The sequence below is a fragment of the Branchiostoma belcheri genome, unplaced genomic scaffold (genome assembly GCF_001625305.1).
Source record: "Branchiostoma belcheri isolate BF01 breed outbred unplaced genomic scaffold, Haploidv18h27 scaffold50, whole genome shotgun sequence".
Taxonomy (NCBI): Eukaryota; Metazoa; Chordata; class Leptocardii; order Amphioxiformes; family Branchiostomatidae; genus Branchiostoma; species Branchiostoma belcheri.
Window position 1 is genome coordinate 1,825,179 of NW_017804132.1, and position 20,507 is coordinate 1,845,685.

General features: G+C 39.0%; 3 protein-coding genes across 4 annotated transcripts; 1 reads left to right on the forward strand and 2 right to left on the reverse strand.

The window, feature by feature from the left end:
• The first annotated feature begins 201 nt into the window (after nucleotides 1-201).
• On the forward strand, nucleotides 202-5,061 carry LOC109480319 (17-beta-hydroxysteroid dehydrogenase 14-like). The gene is made up of 10 exons (XM_019782510.1): nucleotides 202-356; nucleotides 901-939; nucleotides 1,551-1,648; nucleotides 1,966-2,032; nucleotides 2,252-2,343; nucleotides 2,604-2,708; nucleotides 2,826-2,893; nucleotides 3,090-3,186; nucleotides 3,633-3,711; nucleotides 4,069-5,061. Exons 1-10 carry the CDS (start codon nucleotides 266-268, stop codon nucleotides 4,152-4,154), a joined length of 822 nt encoding a protein of 273 aa, XP_019638069.1. The 5' UTR covers nucleotides 202-265; the 3' UTR covers nucleotides 4,155-5,061.
• Nucleotides 5,062-5,198: 137 nt separating this feature from the next.
• Nucleotides 5,199-7,743, reverse strand: LOC109480339. The gene is made up of 5 exons (XM_019782532.1): nucleotides 7,642-7,743; nucleotides 7,210-7,354; nucleotides 6,172-6,299; nucleotides 5,852-6,041; nucleotides 5,199-5,434 (listed from the first exon to the last, which is right to left on the reverse strand). The coding sequence occupies exons 1-5, from the start codon at nucleotides 7,669-7,671 to the stop codon at nucleotides 5,340-5,342; spliced, it is 588 nt and encodes a 195-aa protein (XP_019638091.1). The 5' UTR covers nucleotides 7,672-7,743; the 3' UTR covers nucleotides 5,199-5,339.
• A 1,653-nt stretch (nucleotides 7,744-9,396) lies between these two features.
• On the reverse strand, nucleotides 9,397-19,327 carry LOC109480285 (trichohyalin-like). 2 transcript variants are annotated; one of them, XM_019782460.1, is made up of 12 exons: nucleotides 19,146-19,327; nucleotides 18,222-18,367; nucleotides 17,697-17,863; nucleotides 16,305-16,489; nucleotides 15,662-15,868; nucleotides 15,050-15,258; nucleotides 14,221-14,353; nucleotides 13,523-13,690; nucleotides 12,808-12,929; nucleotides 12,168-12,326; nucleotides 10,913-11,098; nucleotides 9,397-9,704 (listed from the first exon to the last, which is right to left on the reverse strand). In XM_019782460.1, the coding sequence occupies exons 2-12, from the start codon at nucleotides 18,357-18,359 to the stop codon at nucleotides 9,645-9,647; spliced, it is 1,734 nt and encodes a 577-aa protein (XP_019638019.1). In that variant the 5' UTR covers nucleotides 18,360-18,367; nucleotides 19,146-19,327; the 3' UTR covers nucleotides 9,397-9,644. The 2 variants fall into 2 exon arrangements, with proteins under 2 accessions (XP_019638019.1, XP_019638018.1); XM_019782459.1 differs by having other exon boundaries at nucleotides 9,398-9,704; nucleotides 18,222-18,371.
• Between the last annotated feature and the right edge of the window lie 1,180 nt (nucleotides 19,328-20,507).

Consider the following 20,507-nt stretch of genomic DNA (forward strand, 5'->3'; position numbering starts at 1 on the left):
AAATCAATTTAAAATTGATTTTAAACTTCCTTGATCAGAGATGGCAGACTTCACCCCATTACCCACACTGCTTTGTGGCCTCTCCTGTTCAACGGACAAAAATTGTAGCACTCAGGAGGTATCGTAATGTCACATAGACGGATACATATACATACAGACACCAACAATATAATCTGCACTATTCTAATACATTACGTCATACATTAAAAAGAGAGATTCCGTCACCCCTATGTGAAGAGTAGTACAGTCCCATGACCTTTGCACTATGGCGGAAGCAGGTCTTAGATACAAAGACAAAGTTGTCATCGTTACCGGCGGCTCTAAAGGCATCGGGGAGGGCGCCGTCAGGGTTTTCGGTAAGTTCTGATACAGAAGAAGGTTTGTGGAGTAAGCTAATATATTTCTGGGCCCTAGATTAGCACAGGAAAGTCTTTATTCTATGGGGGGGGGCGAAAAGTTTGTCTTCCTGACGACTGTCACATGATAAATTTTAGAGGAAGTTGTCTGAACCAAAAGCGGACTTCGCTTGGGACTTAAATTGATACAAATGTTCATGTTTTATATATTGAATTGTTTAATAGGTAATTGTTTAAAGTAAATTTTCATCATAGGACTTTCCAATGTTTTGAATGATTTTTAAAGGGGGCGTGGCGGTGGTTAATTTGATCAAAGTCTGGGAGTTGGACTTTAAACACTTTTGAAGGCGTTTTCGGTGTCGTCAGTAAGGCGAGAATCTTGGACATTAATCAACAATCTATGGAATTAACTGAAGCTATAAATTGTGCCCTATCATTATTGTAAACTTGCTCAATGATTTACACAAGTCATTTTACATTGTTGATCGTATACTAAGCATTAAATGTAATAGTTGCAATTATATATCTTTTCTTTCTTTCACAGTGAGAAATGGATCCAAGGTTGTTATTTGTTCAAGAGGAGGTAAGCACAATAATCTGCACTTCCATAAGACACACTGCCCAGCAAATTTCTTAGAGTACTCAACTGTATCATTGTTAATTTATACATTGTATGACGTATTTATATTATGCACTAGTATAATGCAGTGTTTCATAAGAATATGTAACATAATACATCATATGATGTTAACAAAAAAGAACTGAATGGTCTAAAGTTAAAACTTTTGTTCCAACACAAGGAATAAATGTTCTCACCTAGAGCTTTCGACCAGTCCCTCTGGTGGTCTTCAAAAGGCTGACCCAGTGAGGCTTTTCTGAAGTGTGACGTCAACACAGGGTCAGTCTACTGAGGAATATCAGAGTGCCTGGTCGAAAGCTCTAGATGACAACATTTACCTTTGTGTTGGAACAAAAGTTTTAAATCTAAACATGCAATTAGCCAACGCAGATGAACTTTCATGAAAGAACTTCAGGGTTATCATGACAGTTCATCTGTGTTGGTAGTTATGTTATGTTAGTTATGTTAGACAGTCTACTGAGGAAGACCAGAGTAACTGGTCAAAAGCTCTAGGTGAGAGAATTTTTTGTGTTGGATGCAAACTTTAAACACAAACTTCATGGTTGTTATGATAGAGGAAGCAGGGAAGAAGTTGGAGGCAGAAATGAACACATCTGGACCAGGAGAAGCTTTCTTCATCCCCTGTGATGTCACTAAGGAACAGGACATCAGGGTAGGCTTGTTCCCAGGGTACTTTGGACAGATAAAACACTCTCATTCCCAACATCACCATCGGCTCTCATGCACCCTCTAATAGGAATTTTTAGGAATACATTCACATCAAAGTTTTAAAATTTGAAAGTTTTGAACTAGAAAGTTTTGAACTATTTTTTGTTTATACTGTGTGGGTACAGGTACTCTAAAATCCCTATTGCAATTTGAAAAAGTAAAGACTAATAGTCAAGTAAGAAAAGATTAACTTCAAATACTGAGGTAGTTGCATCTTCTATATTCTTCTACACCTTTTTCCTTGTGTTTTTTTTTTTCCAGAATGTGATTGACAAGACAGTAGAGAAGTATGGTAGGATCGACTGTCTCATCAACAATGCAGGATGGCGTGAGTTATGAATTTATTTTTAAGTCTTTTTCATCAATACAACTTTGAATATCTTATGTGATACATTTTGTACTTACTTATAATACTTGCCCTTGAATAGGTCTCCTCAGCTTAGCAAGTTGCCTGTGTAAACGTAATAACAGGTCTTTAAAATTTCATTCGGGAGTTTTTGAAATTGCACGATTCATTATCCTGTTGTCCTCTCCGCCTGTGATTTAGATCCACCTGAACAGACCATAGACGACACGTCAGTGGAAGATTTCAGGTCACTTCTCAACTTAAACCTGGTCAGCTACTTCATAGCTTCCAAGGTAATAAACACTTCATTATCATTCTGAATGAACAGCTATTCATAGGTGGTGCCAAAAAATAGAGGGACTTCTCACCTAGCTTGTTTTGGGGCTATTTCAGCCACTTTAAGTATGAAATGATGACAAAAATGTGCTAAGAAATGAGTCAGTAAATGTCAATATCAGACAGATTTTCTCGTCCAGAACATTTTTTGTATTGTCAACATGAAATTGCATTGGATGAATCTTTAGAAAAATGTTTCTTTGTTGTTGTTTTTCAGTTTGCCCTCCCACATCTCAGGAAGACGCAGGGAAACATCATCAACATGTCCAGTCTGGTCGGAGTGATCGGACAGACACATGCGTGTGCTTATGTCACCACTAAGGTAGGCTGAATATTAGCTTGATATCAGCATTTCTAGATGTTTGTTCCTTTACAAGTTTGATATCTTATAGCTTCTTTCTGAAGAAATTTTGATTTCTCTCTTTGCTTTTTCTTTAAGGGTGGCATCACATCTTTTACCAGAGCTTTAGCTGTAGACGAGGCTAAGTATGGGGTTCGGGTGAACACGTGAGTACCTTTTTTTAAGTTTGATGAAACAAGTATATATATATATATATAACAACTCAGAACATAAAAACAAACACATAATACATGTATTAGGAATAGAGTGACAGAATTATCTCCTGTTCCTTTCAGAGACATTTGTTCAAATTTACTATTCATAATTCTATTGTTCTGACTACATTGTTTGTTCCCTGACTAGTATTTCTCCAGGAAACATCTGGACCCCTCTGTGGGAAGGTCTGTCTAAGGTCTCACAGAACCCCGAGGCTATGGTTAAAGGTGGTGAAGAAGCACAGGTAGGTTACAGGTCTAGTCATTTCATTTTGACACTTAAAATCAGGGGAATTTGAAACCCAAAGTTAGAGTAATGTCCTCTCTTGCCATCATTTTAATCTTAAGAAAACAATCTGGCATGATCACGCACTGAGTCATAATTGTGTTGCAGGAGTTGGACACAAACTGATTTCTTTCTTTATGTTTCATTGGCTCAGCTTGTAGCAGCATTACACTTGTCAAGCTTCTGTTTTCAGGGAATTATGTCTTAATTATGTCTTGCTTAATCATGAATGAATGTATTACTAGTATTCAATGGCCAATAGCTTACCACAGCTAACAGCTACAAAAGATTGAATTATGTCCAAAGGTACTGATTAATACAATAACATCTGAGACATTTTCATTATGTTTTTATCTTTTGAGACTCCAATCTAAGAAATCATGGTGATGTTCTCCTTGTTTTCAGCTGTTGGGTAGAATGGGGACTATAGAAGAGGCAGGACAGATGTGTTTGTTCCTGGCAGCAGAGGCAACATTCTCAACAGGTAAATAATGTGTACAAGGCTTCAGTTAAAACTTATTTGCTCACTCTTACTCACACACTCACTCAGTCACATCACACACTCACTCAGTCACACACTCACTCACTCACTCACTCACTCACTCACTCACACTCACTCACTCACTCACTCACACTCACTCACCCCCACACATACTCACTCACTCACTCACTCACATTTGTTGGTCCCCACCCTTTAATGGTTAGACTTCTTATACATGTATAATCAGGAAACTATGAGTTTCCAAAGCCTTCAAATATTGACAGTCATTATTTTCAAAATGAAATTTTGTTGGCTTTTTGTGTGTTTATGTGGGCATGTTTTTTTTAAACTGTGTTTCAGGCACCGATTTGCTTCTCTCTGGAGGTGCAGAGCTGAATTATGGCCGCAAGACTCGAATGGTGGAGAAAACCAACATCTACGAGTAACATGTGGATGGATGGAGGTGATACACATGTGAATAAGGATGTGGTAGCCTGGAAGTTACTGGTTTAGTTCTCTTCATCACAGTTTCTCAGATTCACAGTGCACACTCTGTGGACACTGAATTGTACTGACTACTGAGACTACAAGTGGTAAAAATTGATGTATTGAATGACATTTCTTAACTTTGTATTTACAGCTCTAAAACATCATATATGGAATATGACAAAACAGACATTTGTACTGCTTATGCTATAAGGAAGACAGAGCAGAGGTACATGTAGATTACAGTGGGTATAGATTTTATACCAGAATTCCAGGTTAAAAATTTGTGCAATTTATGATTAGACAAAACACTGTGTAATTATCACAAAAGTGCCTTTTGCAAATCAGTTATGATATATCAATTGACAATGAAAAACGTATATAGGAATTTTTGTGTTTCATTGGCTGTATGTCTTATTTCAAGAGGAATCTCACTGAGTTTAATAGAGGGAAATTCAATTTTATTTGACTGTTCTGATGTTGTAAAGATGCTTAAAAAGTAGTTTGTAATTTAATTTTTTGTGGAAACCAATTTAGATAAAGTATAGCAGTAATGCATTTGAGAGCCAAAAATTGACTTAGTAAGCCAAATTACAAGTTTTAATCAAAGAGTGTCTCGAAATATGTTGTCATGCAAAAATGTCTAAATCTTCCCTTAAGCTTCCTTCATTTCATCAACATCTTTTTGTTGTGGGAAGGTAGATTTTAACAATGCAAGTTGTAGATCAGAATACCCATATTTTTTTAATAAGATGTCATCTACTATTATGATAATGGGATAAGTAACAGCAACAGTTGCAATATTTGATGAAAGTGTGATGAGAGCATTTCATTTCATTGATATTTATAGAACAAAACAAATAAACCTTAACATTTCAGCTAAAAATGGTTGTATTTTGCTTATTCATTCCATATCTGCATCAAATGTGCCATGTAAATGTCTGCAAGGGCATGACTTCAGTTTATATTCAAGCTTTCAATTATATCAATCATAAAAGAACAAGTTATGTCATGCTCCTTTTTAGAGCAAAGGAGGCTTTTCCCCCTTATGAAAGGGTTTTAGTTCTTGTTTATGTATGAAATACGCCTTGTATTTAGAGAACAACTGGATTAAGCTGTTCGTCAGTACCCTTTGGCGTAGACGATTACGGCACAACCTCCAGAAAATCGTTGTCATCGTCGGTATGTTGAAGTTCAGGGTCATGAAGTTGTACCGTCTGCCCATCCGAATTTGCACCTCCTGTGGAACAAAATTATAGTCAATCTTACATGTACGTATGGGCATCACAAAGCAAAAAGTTTCCATGTTTAATTTCCTTTTCATATTTTTGTTACCTTCGACTTATCTCAAATGATTGTTCTTTTGAATAAATTATTAATTAATTCATGACATGTTTGACATCAGTAAAATATTCCTCTTTTCAGTGCACTTCATGTTTGCTGACAATCAGCATCCACCATTTGAAATCTACCGATATGATCAATATTTTGGAGCCAGTGATGTCTATAATATTGAGTATAACTTATTTATTCTTAAGTCTGCCAATACTGTCCAAGAAATGTGAAATGGAAATATAGCCCATGGATTCGACATAATGTGCGCATGCTTGCAATACAACGTCAATAAAGTGACAAACGAGACATTAAAAAGTCCTACCTTCAGGCAGGACTCTAGCTGCTTTATTTCGGTTGTTGTACAGGGTGACAACGTACTTTGTGTCATCACTTTCGTACGCTTCGAACACAACATCTGCCGTACCACCGCCAATGGACCCTCTCATCATTAACAGTCGTGGGTCCGTATCTTTCTTGATGTGTACGGGGCTTTTCGGCGTAAAGCCTCCTTTCTGTCGACAGAATATCAAATTCTGAATGAACAATGTTCTCACATTTGGATGAACTTGGTATCACTCGAGACGCCATTTGCTACACAAAAATTATTATTTTCTTTCTTTCCTCTGTTCTTCTCTTGCTTACCTTCAGAATCACCTTAGCGTCTGGATACTCTGGACCGATGATGAACTTTCCTGACCGTACAAACTCCAGTACAACAAAGGTCCCGTCTTCAGGTGAAGTTGTTTTGAAAGTGTACACCCACAAAAGCGCTGGAAAGAAATGAAATACAAGAGAAATATAGGTCCAAAACTTATAACCATATTTTCATGTGTACAAAATTAATTTTCACATTTTGTCTCTTCTATGTTTGTACTTGAACTTATGATAAAAAAATACAACTTAGGGTCATTGCCAACATGAAAAATGTAGGTATTGGATTCGATGTGTTCCTGTGTCTGTTTCCGGATATTTGTGGTCAGCATAAGGAAATTATATCTATATAATATTAGATTATATTATATTGTTGTATAATCTATAGCAGATGGAACATTAAAAGATGCCAATTATGTCAATGATAGCCTAATTTGCATAGTAGATACAAACATACAAAATTTCATACATGTGACATGTCTATGCCAGATGATAAAGGTAAATATCACTATATATGCAGAGATCATGTAAAAGTGAATTTCATTTACATAAACGTTAAAATGGATTTCTGGCAAAGGAAAGGACGTCCACACATGCAATGTATGTAACTTGAGTAGAGACCATTAATCAAAATATATCATGCTAATTACAACATTTCCACAATAAGCGAGACAATATAAGCCAACAACACTTGTAAACGCTCTAAATATTTCATGGATGTGTGAAGTTTCCGAACTTTTGTTGTTGACATTGTTATCTGTTTTGATCTTACATGAATGAACATAGACTCATATTTGTCATATTTAGCAGCATAATTTCAATTTTTCACTTCCCCATTTTATCAATGTTTGGCAGTTTATATAAATGTTTAGAATAAATGTCCGTTGACTCATTCTAGCTGCGATGCTGTGACAGTTCTTTCGACGTTTGTGTGAACTGTTCAAAAAGTACCCGTGGCATGTAAATGTTGCAATCGGGAGGGAGCCAGGTATTCCAACGGAAGAACAAACTTGTGAGACTGTCTCTTACCTTTGCTCTTGTTTTTCTCCGTAAGGGGTGCCCAAGTCAACCGTCCTGTGGGGTTCCCGCCCCATCTCTTTGTTTTCTCAATGAGATAGCCGTAGTGACACTTTAACAGTCGTGCTTCGACTTTCTCAAACGCAAGCACCGGGTCCTTCGTCAGGAGTAAACAGATAACAGATAGTAGCTATAACTGACATGCTGTTTATTGTCAATCTCCAAGCAGATCTTTCGGTGGCAAGACAGTTGGCCAGAGGAGTGTCCATTAGCCACCGAAGGGTTGGGAAATGGATACAGGACGGCCAATGGATACGGTCTTTCGCCACCCAACCGAAAGATCTGCTTGGAGGTTAGTAATAGACTGCCGTGATAACAAACAAATCAACACTAAAACAAGTCAGAGATAAAAGCCAAGTCAAGATCGACTCAGCTCAAGCTTACTTTTGGGCTGTCTTTGCCCTCTTCTGCCATATTGACGCAGTGAGAATGAGGTTGTACTGCACACTAAGCCTTGTTCTTCCACGTCAGCTCAGACCAAAACTCTGCACAGAAATGCGGGATCAAGTCCCCCAGCCCGTTTATATACCCTTCCCTTTATATACCACGCTAAAAATAGAGACAGGTGAAAAATGAAAAAAATATTGAATTGACCCAGGTCGCGTTCACACAGGAAAGTTACAGCTGGCTTGGTCCCCCGCCTTACGTTTCCACTCAAGCCTGCTCAAGCATCACAAAAATAATGTGTCCCTCATTGAAGTTAAGGTTAGGGGTTTACAATAGTGCATTCTTGTGTAGGTTCTGACATAGACCTAAGTTGCGCTTTTGTGACCAAGGTTTGCCGCCAGCTACCTTGTTTTATTAAGGCCGTGTTGATGGAAGCATGGACAATCTGGGCCACAGTTATGCAATGCTCAATCAAATCCGGTGCCATTTTGTGCGCTCTCAAATGGGAAATGTTTCCCTGTAACAGATTTGCAGACAACTGACAACGCTGGAAAAGGGAGTCCTTTGTTTTAGAAGAAAGATATGATATACATGCGATCAACTTATTAGAAAATGTGAGTTGTTTTTATGATTATATGATCACAGCATGATGCTTCTCCATCCTCTGAGTTGGGCCTTCTCACAGCCACTTCACGTTCAATGAGAACACACTTCTGTTCGGGCTTTTGATTGTTAGATGAGTTGTTAAGTCGGTGTTTGCAAAGGTGATGGCCATGGCAAAGTTCAACAACCCTCCTCCATTAGTAAAAACCCTTGTGCCGTGTGTTTAATACTGCAGCTCCGCGGCAGGTCTGTGACTTTATTGTCACTGTTGCGCTCGGTTAGCACTACAAAGTTTTTTGAAGACTCGAATACGGACGTTGGAATTGTTGCTTTTTTTGCGTTTAGAGTCTGGAGACACAAATTTTGGCACATTTGGCACAAATGAAAAATGATGTATACAGATGTAACGTTATATATTTTGTACATCTGCAAACAGCAAACAAATATAGTACATACACATTACCTTACCTATTACGCCATTATTTCTCACGATGCAAAGTTCCATACAATATATTTTACATGTTGTGTTATCATTTGATGTAGATTTCACATGCACAGACTAGGTGATTGCAAAGGAGTCCAGAATATACCACAAGAACAGTTAATATTACACATTATTTCTTAATATATCAAGCATGCATGGTGGAAAACTTATCTTAAAGCTTTGATGTCAAAAAATAGTCTTGTTATTCATCATGATGGTATTCAGCAATAGTATTATATGTAGATACCTGACTTGTATCATTGGGCATGTAACCGTGACATGTACATGCTAATCTTATAAAAGTTCAGCTTGCAATGTTTTACACATCAGTAGATTTAAAATGACTTTGTCTTTCCTGATACAACTTTTAAAGGTATACATACAGAACCAATGGTTCCAAATAATATGGAAGTTGATAGTATAATGACCTCTCAGATTATGTTATCTACAAAAGTAGTAAAATGTGTCATTGCAATTAGTTCTCACTTTTTCTCTCTTCTCTCCTTGATGCCTCTAGGCCAAAGGCGTGCAAGTTTTCAATTGCATTTAGTACAATCTGTATAAAATCTTTATTATGTACAGTCAACTGTTTAAAATGATAATGATACTAAGTGATGATGGTGCAGTCAGAACTGCCCAAGAAGACCACTCAGGGGACTGATAAAACCTGGTCTATGTGGACAGGTGGTCATTATAAACAGGATTCTTCACATTTGTGATAATGGAAGTGAGCCCCAAGAAGGGGTCACATTGGCCAGGTGGTAGAGGGACAGGTTTGGCTGTACTGGAAAACACAGAATCAGCCTAGAAGGACAGTACTATTACTTGATGCTGTAGTGTCCCTGACAAGCTCTTTCCTCTGGTCAAAGCTGGCCAACAAGAATCCCTCAGTCTCCATCTTGTTACAGACTGGTTAGTCCTGGTCCTGACTTCTCTCTTTCTCTTCCTCTACTTCCTCAATAACTCCAACAGCCTGTAGAGGAAGAAAAAAATATTAACAGATGTGCTAGCATTGTTTTAGTGTGACAGGTCTTTCAGTGTGATGTAACCAGTCACTGGTATGTGCCTGTGAAGCTGGAGTGTTATGACAAAAGGTGGTTATACTGGCTGACCGACTCAGGTTCAGACAAATTACATGGGGCAGCCAATATCACCACACCAATTTTTGATTTATAACAGGTCTGTTTGCCTTTTATGTGGATGGTGTTCAGCACCAAGGACAGGTGTGTTTGTTCTGTGTATGGATGGTATTCAGCACCAAGGACAGGCATGTTTACCTGTGTGTGGATAGTGTTCAGTACCAAAGACAGGCATGTTTACATATGTGTGGATGGCATTCAGCACCAAGGACAGGCATGTTTAACTCTGTGTGGATGGCATTCAGCACCAAGGACAGGTGTGTTTACATATGTGTGGATGGTGTTTGATTCTAAGGCGTGAGTGAATGCGTGAGTGAATATGTTAGCTTTCCAATTGTGTCAGGTATATACGCATAATATGTAATCTCAGTCAGATGTACGTATTAGTGGGGCCATCAATTTAGTTTTTTTATCTTATTTATCTTTTAATAAGTTAAAGTCTGTGTTGAGTTGTCCCATGCAGTGTGACCAGCAGCTGTGTGGATGGTGTTCAGCACAAGGGACAGGCATGTTTACATATGTGTGGATAGTGTACAGTACCAGGGATGGGTTCAACTGTATGGATGGCATTCATCACCAAGGACAGGTATGTTTCCATATGTGTGTATGGTGTTCAGCACCAAGGACAGGCATGTTTCATTATGTGTGTATGGTGTTCAGCACCAAGGACAGGTATGTTTCCATATGTGTGTATGGTGTTCAGCACCAAGGACAGGTGTGTTTACCTGTGTGTGAATAGTGTACAGTACCAGTGATGAATTAACCTATATGAATGGCGTTCAGCACCAAGGACAGGTGTGTTTACATATGTGTGGATGACGTTCAATTCTAATGCGTGAGTGAATGTGTGAGTGAATATGTTAGCTTTACAATCGCTGTCATGTAAATTTTCATTATGCAATGTCAGTCAGATGTACTTATTAGTGGGGCCATCAATTTATATTTTCTATTTTATAAGTTAAAGTGTGTGTTGAGTTGTCCCATGCAGTGTGACCAGCAGTTAACCATCATATATCATGGGTAAAACCTCCTCCAGTCTTACCCATACATAGAAGGTTGCTGCCCCCCCACTGACATCCCGGACAGAATCCAGATCAAACTGATCCAGGATCTCCTTGGCTCGTGCCGCGGCCGCCGGCGGAACCTTCATGGGATCACACTCCAGGACTCGCCGCTTCAGACCGTCTTTCCCCGTCTTACCCACCAGCGCCTGGACTAGCTTCCAGTTCTGTATGCAAACAAACAAGGTCACGGACACCATGTGACTCACCTTACCAGACTCAGGCTTGGTTTCAGCCAGCTGAACTACCACCTATTCCAGCATCACTGTATCAGTAGTCCCGAGTGCAAATGTGGGCATCCGAATGAGACACCAGAACACTATTTATTACACTGCACATGTTATAATACTGAAAGGACCAAAATGTTGTTATCCATATCTTGCCTTCATCTTGAAAACATACTTCTTTCCGACCCACTCAATGCAAACGACGCCACATTATGTACTCTACTTCTTACAGGTAGCCCCTCCCTCCCATACCCTACCAACTGCCGTATCTTTGATATTGTGTTTAACTATATCCACCACTCTGGAAGATTTGACCAATCTCAATAATGTTATGCTAGGTATTGGTGCGCCAGCCACTTTCATTTTATGTTAATGCTATACTTTATGTCATCTTTATGTTTACATTTGTATTATGTTTTATGAGCAGCGGATTTACATAAGCACAACAAGTGCTTCCTATCCAATGCTCAAAAATCCATGTGAATAAAATAAAAAAAAAAAAAAAAAAAAAAACAAGGTACTGTTATATTGTACTGTGAGTAGTGCTTGTGCAATCTTCCAGTTCTGTATACAAGCAAACAACAAGGTCCTGTTGTATTGGACTGTCAGTATTGTTTGGACAAGCTTTCAGTTTTCTACACAAACAAACAAACAAACAAACAAACAAAAGGCCATGTACGAATCATGAATGTGAATGAATCATGTTATTGAGGTGCACAGGTTTTAAAATGCAGAGGTTTTAAAATGCATACATAATGTAGATGATCAATATTATTCTTTTGCTTAAAGCACATAAAATGATTACTACTAGTATTTCTAGAGTAGTTCTAGATTATTGCTATACACACAATCATACATGTAATACTATGTACTGGGTATGTATCATAACCATTCAAATGTGTCGACATACGTTTTTAAGGTTCTTCAAAATGAAGAAATAAAGATTACAAAAGAGACAAAAAGATGATCAAACAAATAAACAAACAAACAAAAACAAACAAGGTCCTACCTTGGTCTCCTTCTCCGGGTTGCCCAGTAGCAGGTATGTGGCGATCATGACTTGGTGCACTGCGGCGGGGGGTTTGGAGTAACTGCGGATCTCTGCGACTGTGGACTGTTTCAGGTTCTGTACCTCCTGACGTAGTCTCTCCAGTCTCTTCAACCGAACCTGGACAGCAGAGGTTATGTTAGTGTATGAATAGTTTTATCAGGTTGGGAAGTCACTGAGTAAAGAAATTTTTTTATACAACCATGTCTTTTATTCATATGTGTAGATATGTACTAAATATTGTACGTTTGGGAATGCATCTATAGCAGCGACACCTGTGCTGCAGTGCAATGTGAACCAGTCAGAATTACCCTGAGGAAGGTGACAGACTTTGTATCTCCTTCAATCCTATATCTGCAGTTGTTGCACTTCTTACATTGTGCATGTATTGTTAAATTACCATCAGTGACTAACAGACATTATTTTTGAAAATTAAACAAAATTACAAAACAGGAAGAGAGACATTTAGTGCATGCTACCTGAAACGTCTGACCGTTTCCAAAATCATATCCAGTTGCTTGAGTAACTGTTTTTTTGCCCTATCTTATTACCTGGATGTCTAACCTTCACTGAAGTAAACTCAGACATACATGATACGTACCATGAGTTTGTTAGCCTGGATCATTTCTTCAGGCATGTCCACTTCAAACCCTCCCTTCTTCACAGCTGTTACAGCCTTCTCCAGGTCAGCCAGTTTCCGCTTCTTCATGGCATCAACAAGAGCTGAGAAAAACATTAACAACATGCAGATGGTTTTTGGCAACAGAACGTATAGCAGAATGTCAAAATTTTGTTCTGCAATTTGGAAATACTTTCTGCAAATATACACTTAGTGCAGACTTAAACCCATGGCATATACAAAATTGCATGTTGGCAAACATTTTGCATGCAATTTGAAAAAGCCTTAGTTTTTTCAGTCTGCAAATTTGCAGGTTGCTTAATTTTTCTTCTGCAATATTGAAAATGTCTCTGCAATATGTAGACTGCAGGTGAATACTGTACGGTAATTTTCTAACATTCGGTCAGGGTAACTATTTGTTGTATGGCCTGAAAAACGCTGCCTTTAACTTCACCAAAATACCATAACAGTCACATAATGTCTAAATTGTAGACTGATCTCCCTTACTGTCTGGTAAGAATGCCATTACTGGACTTGCTGACAATGAGTCCCAGTCTACGATAATTCGACAAGCATGCAACAGTGAAGACTAAACTCCCTTAGTTAACAACCCACTGCCCCTACAGCCTGAAAAAAGGCTATGCTTTAAACTTTACCGTAAAAGCTAACTATGTATAACTCAAAAGTGTAGACTGACCTCCCTTAGCCTGGTGCATCTTAATGAGCCTCTCTGCTGCGGCCAAGTCTCCGTCCGTGTCCTTCAGCTTCGCCTTCTTAAACTCCTGAATCGCCGACTCCAACTTCTTCTTCTCCTTGGACTTCACCGCGACCTTGAGGTTGTTCCTGATGCGAGACTCTCGCTCAGCTGGTCAGGAAAACACATAATGTATACATTATTCATGTTTACTGAAGGAAAACATATTAACTGTTTTTGCTCATTTTCTTTTTCCTCCTCTTCTTCTTCTCCAAACAGTGACCTGAACAATGTTGTGTCTGTTACCATGGTAAAGAAAACAAGGAATTTTCATACTATCATGAAAGTTCATCTGTGTTGGTAGTTACATGTTTAAAGTTTGAACTTTTGATCCAACACAAAAAGTTCTCTCACCTAGACTTTTCGACCAGTCACTCCGGTCTTCTTCAGTAGACTGACCCAGTGAGGCTTGTCACATGGCTTCTCTGAAGTGTGACGTCAACACTGGGTCAAAGGTATCTGGTAGACTACTGAGGAAGACTAGAGTGACTGGTCGAAAGCTCTAGGTGAGAGAACTTTTTGTGTTGGGTCAAAAGTTTTAACTTTAAACAAGGAATATCTGTAGATATACCACTTTGAAATACATGTAGTGTGTTTGAGAGATCTCTAGTGCAGCATACTCAAATCTATATTGTACAAACCTTTAGCTTTTTCCTCTGCTTTTTTCCTGGCCTTTTCTGCAGCCTCCTTCTCTTCAGCTGTTTTTGCCTTCTTGGCTGCCTCCATAGCCTCTTCTGCCTCCCTCTTAGCCTGGTTCTCAGCCTCCTCAGCTTCCTGTATCACATCAATCAAACACTAGTAAACAAGGATCCTCAAATGTCTGAGTACCCAGGCTATGGCTGTGCTTTTTTTAGTGTACAACAAACCGCATGCAGCACTTCAAGCCACTTGAGTAACTGAAAACATTTGCAACTGAGAAATATATGCATTGACTTTGTGTTAGCATGCAAACGTGTCTGATAAAATGTCTTGATATAGAAGGACAGCCTCTGCCTCAAGAGTGATGCCCATATAACCACAGCAAAGACTTTGGCAGGCATTGAGTATTTTGATCATAGAAGCACACAGAATTTCTCCAAAAATTGACAAGCTAAATGCTGATACATCTAGTAAGAACTTACTGTACTCTGGGCTATGGAGTATCCTGTGTCCATTGTTAGAATGGAAATTGTACACATTGAGACTTAAGATCATACAGTCACATATTAATTCAAAGAAATATGTAAATTCATGGAACACATACACACACAGACACACACACACACACACACATGTGCACTCACACATACATATATGCTTCAACTAACACCAGTGAGATAATAACAGCTACTAATTGTTATAGATACAAGCAACACTGATACATTTTTTTATTGTATTCAATAAGCACATTACATGGGTTATACTACACTTTGATTTAATAATTATCTACAATGTTCAGCATCAAATATTCAGGACAAACCCTGGCCATACCTTAGCAGCCACCTCTGCATCCTTAGCCTCCTCTAACTCCTTACTCCTCTGCTCCTGCCTGGCTTTGGCCTCAGCCTCCAGTTTCAACTGGATCTCCTGAGCTCGTTTCACCTCGATCAGCTCAGCCTGACGTCTTCCCTCCTCCTCCTCCAGGCGTCTCTGTTCTTCCAGTCTCTGTTTCTCCTTCTCAGCTTCCAGACGTTTTCTCTCTGCCAGGGAAGACAGTTGTGTTAACTGGTAAGTTTATTGCAAATTCCTGCCCAAAAGCTAATTGCAAATAACAAAGATAAAAGGACATTGAAACAGAGTACAGAATCTTACATATTAAAAGGTATTAATTGTCTAAAACTATAGCTATTTCTAAAACTATGTCTGAAGGGTTTGACTTCTCTTTTGTAAACCTTGGAAGGCGAAATGTCATTGTGTTGGAAATGACAGTTTACACTTGCTTGGTAATTACTCCTACCAACACAGATGAACTTTCAAGATAAATATCATATCAGTTGAATTGTCATACATTTACAATGGATTATAATTTGAACTACAAGCAACATAATTTATCCAATTACTGAATCACAGCTGCAGTAAGATAAAATGACGTTTAGTAAATACCTTTCTCTTCTCTTTCTTTCTCCTCTTCCAGCCTTTTCTTCTCTTTGATCTTTTCTTCTTCCTTTTGCTTCAAGTTTCTTTCCTCCTCCTTTTTCCTGTTCTCTTCTTCTGTTCGTTTTCTCAGTTCTTCTGCTTCTCTCTTCTTCCTCTCTTCCTCATCTCTCCTCTTCTGTGCTGATCTTTGTTCTTCTCGTCTTCTGAACTTCTCTGTTGACAGAACAAAAAAGTGAAATCTAATATTTGCAAACGTAAAATTCTTCAAAACATTTGACCTGTAACTCATAAGAGAAAGAGATTCAGTACAAAAATTCTCTGAATAAAGAAAATCTCCCTGTACCAGAAAGGCCGACATTTGCTTTGGAGCAAATGCAGCAGATGGCTTCACCACATACCAAAAATGGGTTTCGTCCCCCTCCTGCACAAATTGATTGTTCAAGAATCACCCCTGTCCAAAATGATAAGTCTTCCAACAACCCATACCTCCATGCAGCAATGGAATCTTCCAACGCCTTCCGCAAATGTCAGGTCATTTGGCCCCAAAAATTGAATCCGTTTTACATGTACATGAGAGAACATTATATGGTTCACCACACCTGACTTTGTGGTATGGTGAAGCCATAATAAAAAGAAGCTATTTGCTGACCCTGTGAGTGTTGTTCCTCCTCCAGCTTCTCCCTGAGTACCTCCTCTCTGTTGGGGATGTTACAGAGATCCACCTCGATCTCTGAGAAACTCACACCGCTCTCGGGAAGGTGACGGGACTGCAGGAACTTCTGCCACTTCCTCTTGGAGAAGAGCTGCCCGTGTGCTGCCTCGAACATGAATCTGCAGGACAGAAACAACAAAACTTGTCATATTATCATGAAAGTTCATCTGTGTTGGTCTGTGTTCATCATAGTAAAACATTAAACTGTGTTGGTCTGTGTTCATCATAGTAAAACGTTAAACGTTCAACAGTGCCTAGTTATGACTGTCCTTATGACAAGTTTTATAGTAAAACGTTAAAGTTAAACTTTATTCCAACACACAATATACAAGGATCAAATTTTCAGCGACCACTGTCGCCTTATATCAATTGCTTACGTCACATATCAGTAAAGTCTCGTGTGAATAAGGTCACGTGTTTGTAAACCGTAACTCTCACGAGATCACGTTGTGAAGTGATTGGTCATTAATTATCCTGATGAAGGCGACAGTGGTCGCTGAAAATTTGATCCCTGTAAATTGTGTGTTGGAATAATAAAGTTTAACATTTTACTATAAAACTTGTCATAAGTACTGTCATGACGAGGCACTGTTGATAAATGAATAGGGATACAAACTAGAAACTTTAAAGTAAAATTTGTAAAGCAAATAATGCATAATGTTTACCTAATCGCATATGGTCTGCTCTTAGACTGTTAATTCTCACTCAAACACATTCATATCTATGGTGACAGGAGTCTAAATCCCTCCTGCTATAAAATTGCAACAAGATGTAACCCAACACCAGTTACCATGGCCACAGCCATCTGGTTCAGGTCATTGACCTTTGGTGCTTGGAGAAAAGGAAGCAGAGCAAAAACAATATGTTTTCCTTCGATAAACATGAAAAACTTACAGCACCTATAATGTGCAATACATTGAGAGGATCAATGGCTCTCATTGACTAAATTTCAGTCTCACAGCACAGAGCCAATGTTTCACCATTCCTTCATGCAAAACAGATGTATACAGATTTAGTTTTTTTCCCACAAACAATCATTGAATGGAACTACCTACCAGCACCAACTACAGACATCTTCAGGATGGGGTGGGCCTCCCCACTCCTTAGTCATTCATTACAGACACATTGCGGCCATGTACATAGCACTGTTTATTGTACACCATAAGCACTTTCTTGTTGTTGTTTTTTCCTTGAACTTTTTTTCCACCTCACCCCACCGGCCGCAATTGTCAAGACCCTGGGCGTGATGCCCCAGTTTGGGGCCTTGCCCAGTACGATATATAGATATACATAGATATAGCCAGTACAGTTTCTCTACTATAATACCGTGCTTGATCCGGAGTGACAGAGTCAGAGTGCCCGTGGTCCAGCAGGCTAAACTCCCACTTCAGGTCCTGTAGGAGATAGTATCTCCTGTCCATCTCCTGTAGGACATCATACAGCTCATCCTCCTCACAACCGTCACCTGCACACACATACTGGATAGATGCCTCCACCTACATAGACATAGGGAAATCATATATAGCATCATCATCATATCTGATATATTCAAAGACATTTCTCACGCTAGAAAGGTAACATTTGCAAGGCAAATGCATAATGTTTACCTTCACATATGGTCTGCTCTGTTAATTCTTACTCAAACACAATCATATGTATGGTCAAACAGGAGTATAAATCCCTCCTACTATGAAATTGCAACATTATGTAACCCAACACCAGTTACCATGGTCATGGTGAGAGACAGTCTGATCATTGACCATGTCAGAGGTCAGTGTTTGGAACAGAAGAAGAAAAAGAAGAAGAAACTGAGCAAAAACAATATGTTTTCCTTCAGTAAACATAACTATTAACCTGTTGCAGATTGATGCCCCCCTGCCTGATCTCAGCGTGCAGCACCTGTAGCTGGTGAGCATTCAGGTACCCAGCTGTCGGGCGCCTGGTGCGGAACACCTGCTGGATAACCGCCTTACGCTCCGCAAGGGTTCCCATGGTGCCTGCTGGCTGGAGACAGGAAATATCAGTCTGGAGTTGAGGCAATCCTACAAAATTGTACTTGACTAAAATGAGTTTAAGGCAAATAATCTCATTTAGGCTAATAATAAATGCTACTATCTATCAGATAATCACAAGGCACCGAGGCAGTTTTTATGACAAACCATAATTTTGATTATGTTCAAACAGGTTTTTCTTATAGCCCTTGAGTGTTCTATCTCATAACACCTGTTCTTATAGCACCTGTTCTTAGAACACCTGCTCTTAGAACACCTGTTTTTAGAACACCTGTTCTTATAGCACCTGTTCTTAGAACACATGTTTTTAGAACACCTATTCTTATACTATAGCACCTGTTCTTAGAACACCTGTTCTGATACATCTGTTCTTAGAGCACCTGTTCTTAGAACACCTGATCTTATAGCACCTGTTCTTAGAACACCTGTTCTTAGAGCACCTGTTCTTATAGCACCTGTCCTTAGAAAAGCCGTTCGAATGAAGAGATTTAGAATCATACTGTTCATTTTCCACACACTAATAAAGGAGGGGGGCGAAGGAGAATAGTAGACAGTTAAGCGATAACAAACTCTTATTGTATCGTCTACGAGATCTGGCCTTCCCTTAGAATAAACTTATAAACCACAGAATGTTCTCAAATTAATGCACAGCTTGCAAAAAATGCTCAGTACTAGAAAAAGTAGGCTTGAAACTTCCTGGTTCGGTGAGGTATAAAATCGCCCCCCTCCCCCTTCGACCGAGAAACTAGGACGATTTAGAACTCACCTCTGACAGATTCACACTGATTATGCAGCGATCAGCCGTACACTCAAACTGTGATTTAGACAGAAAACTTCTCCGTGGATCTGTAGAACTTGTTCAGACGACAAAAGAAGACATTTCTGGACAGAAGAAGACGTCACGACAGCCGCTGCCTGGCAACGGGAAGCCTCTGCGTCAGGGCCGCACGTTTTGCGGCAGGTGCGATTTTGCGACAGTAGTTACCAAATTAGTAAGGATCGTATATATTCCGCGTAATGGATCGTATGTATTCCGTAAGATTCGTATGTTTCTAGTAATTGATCGTATGCATTCCGTAAAATTCGTATGTTTCTAGTAAGGATCCTATTTTTTCCGTAAACTTCGTATGTTTCTAGTAAGGATCCTATCATTCCTATGTATTCCGTAAAATTCGTATGTTTCTAGTAAGCCTGAGGCTATTGACAGGATCGTCCTGTCAATAGCAGAAAATATTGCACTGCTGACAGGACGATCCTGTCAATAGCAGAAAATACTGCACTGCTGACAGGATCGTCCTGTCAATAGCAGAAAATACTGCACTGCTGACAGGACGATCCTGTCAATAACAGGAAATACTGCATTGCTGACAGGATCGTCCTGTCAGCAGTGCCATTTTTGACACTATTGACAGGATCGTCCTGTCAGCAGTGCCATTTTTGGCACTATTGACAGGATTTTTTAAATCTTCCATTTTGGGCTGTATTGACATGATTTCTTCATGTTTTCATTTTTTTTAACCATGTTTTCATTTTTTTTTTCAGTCNAAGGATCCTATGTATTCCGCAAACTGCGTATGTTTCTAGTAAGGATCCTATGTATTCCGTAAACTTCGTATAATTCTAGTAAGGATGATCCTGTCAATAGTGCAAAATTATTGACAAGGCCATCCTGTCAATAGTGGAAAGTTTTCTGTTATTGACAGGATGGTAAAAGTGCAAATTTTCTGTTATTGACAGGATATGGTCCTGTCAATAGACACATCCAAGTAGGTAATTCACTGACTGAGACTGACATGTTCTGACATTCTTAACGTTAAACCTGCTTAAAGGTCATACCTGTACTAAAGAAAGCTTTGAAAACAGACTTTTCCGTGAATTTTAGAAATTTGCAACGTAACTACATCAATCAAGTCTTTACTTGTACTCTAATAAAGTGGTTATAATGTCTCTATTTACCCTTGAACCTCGCTTGAAGTCCACGGTCGTAGTTTCCGTGTTTGTTTAGCTCAATTGTACCTGATAAACACAGTTCGAAGGCCACAAATGCCGCCCAGACATAGCAAATTAGCTCATAGATTGTTTGTTTGACCATTCCGACCACATTTGGATCCTTGACCTTGTGGTAAAA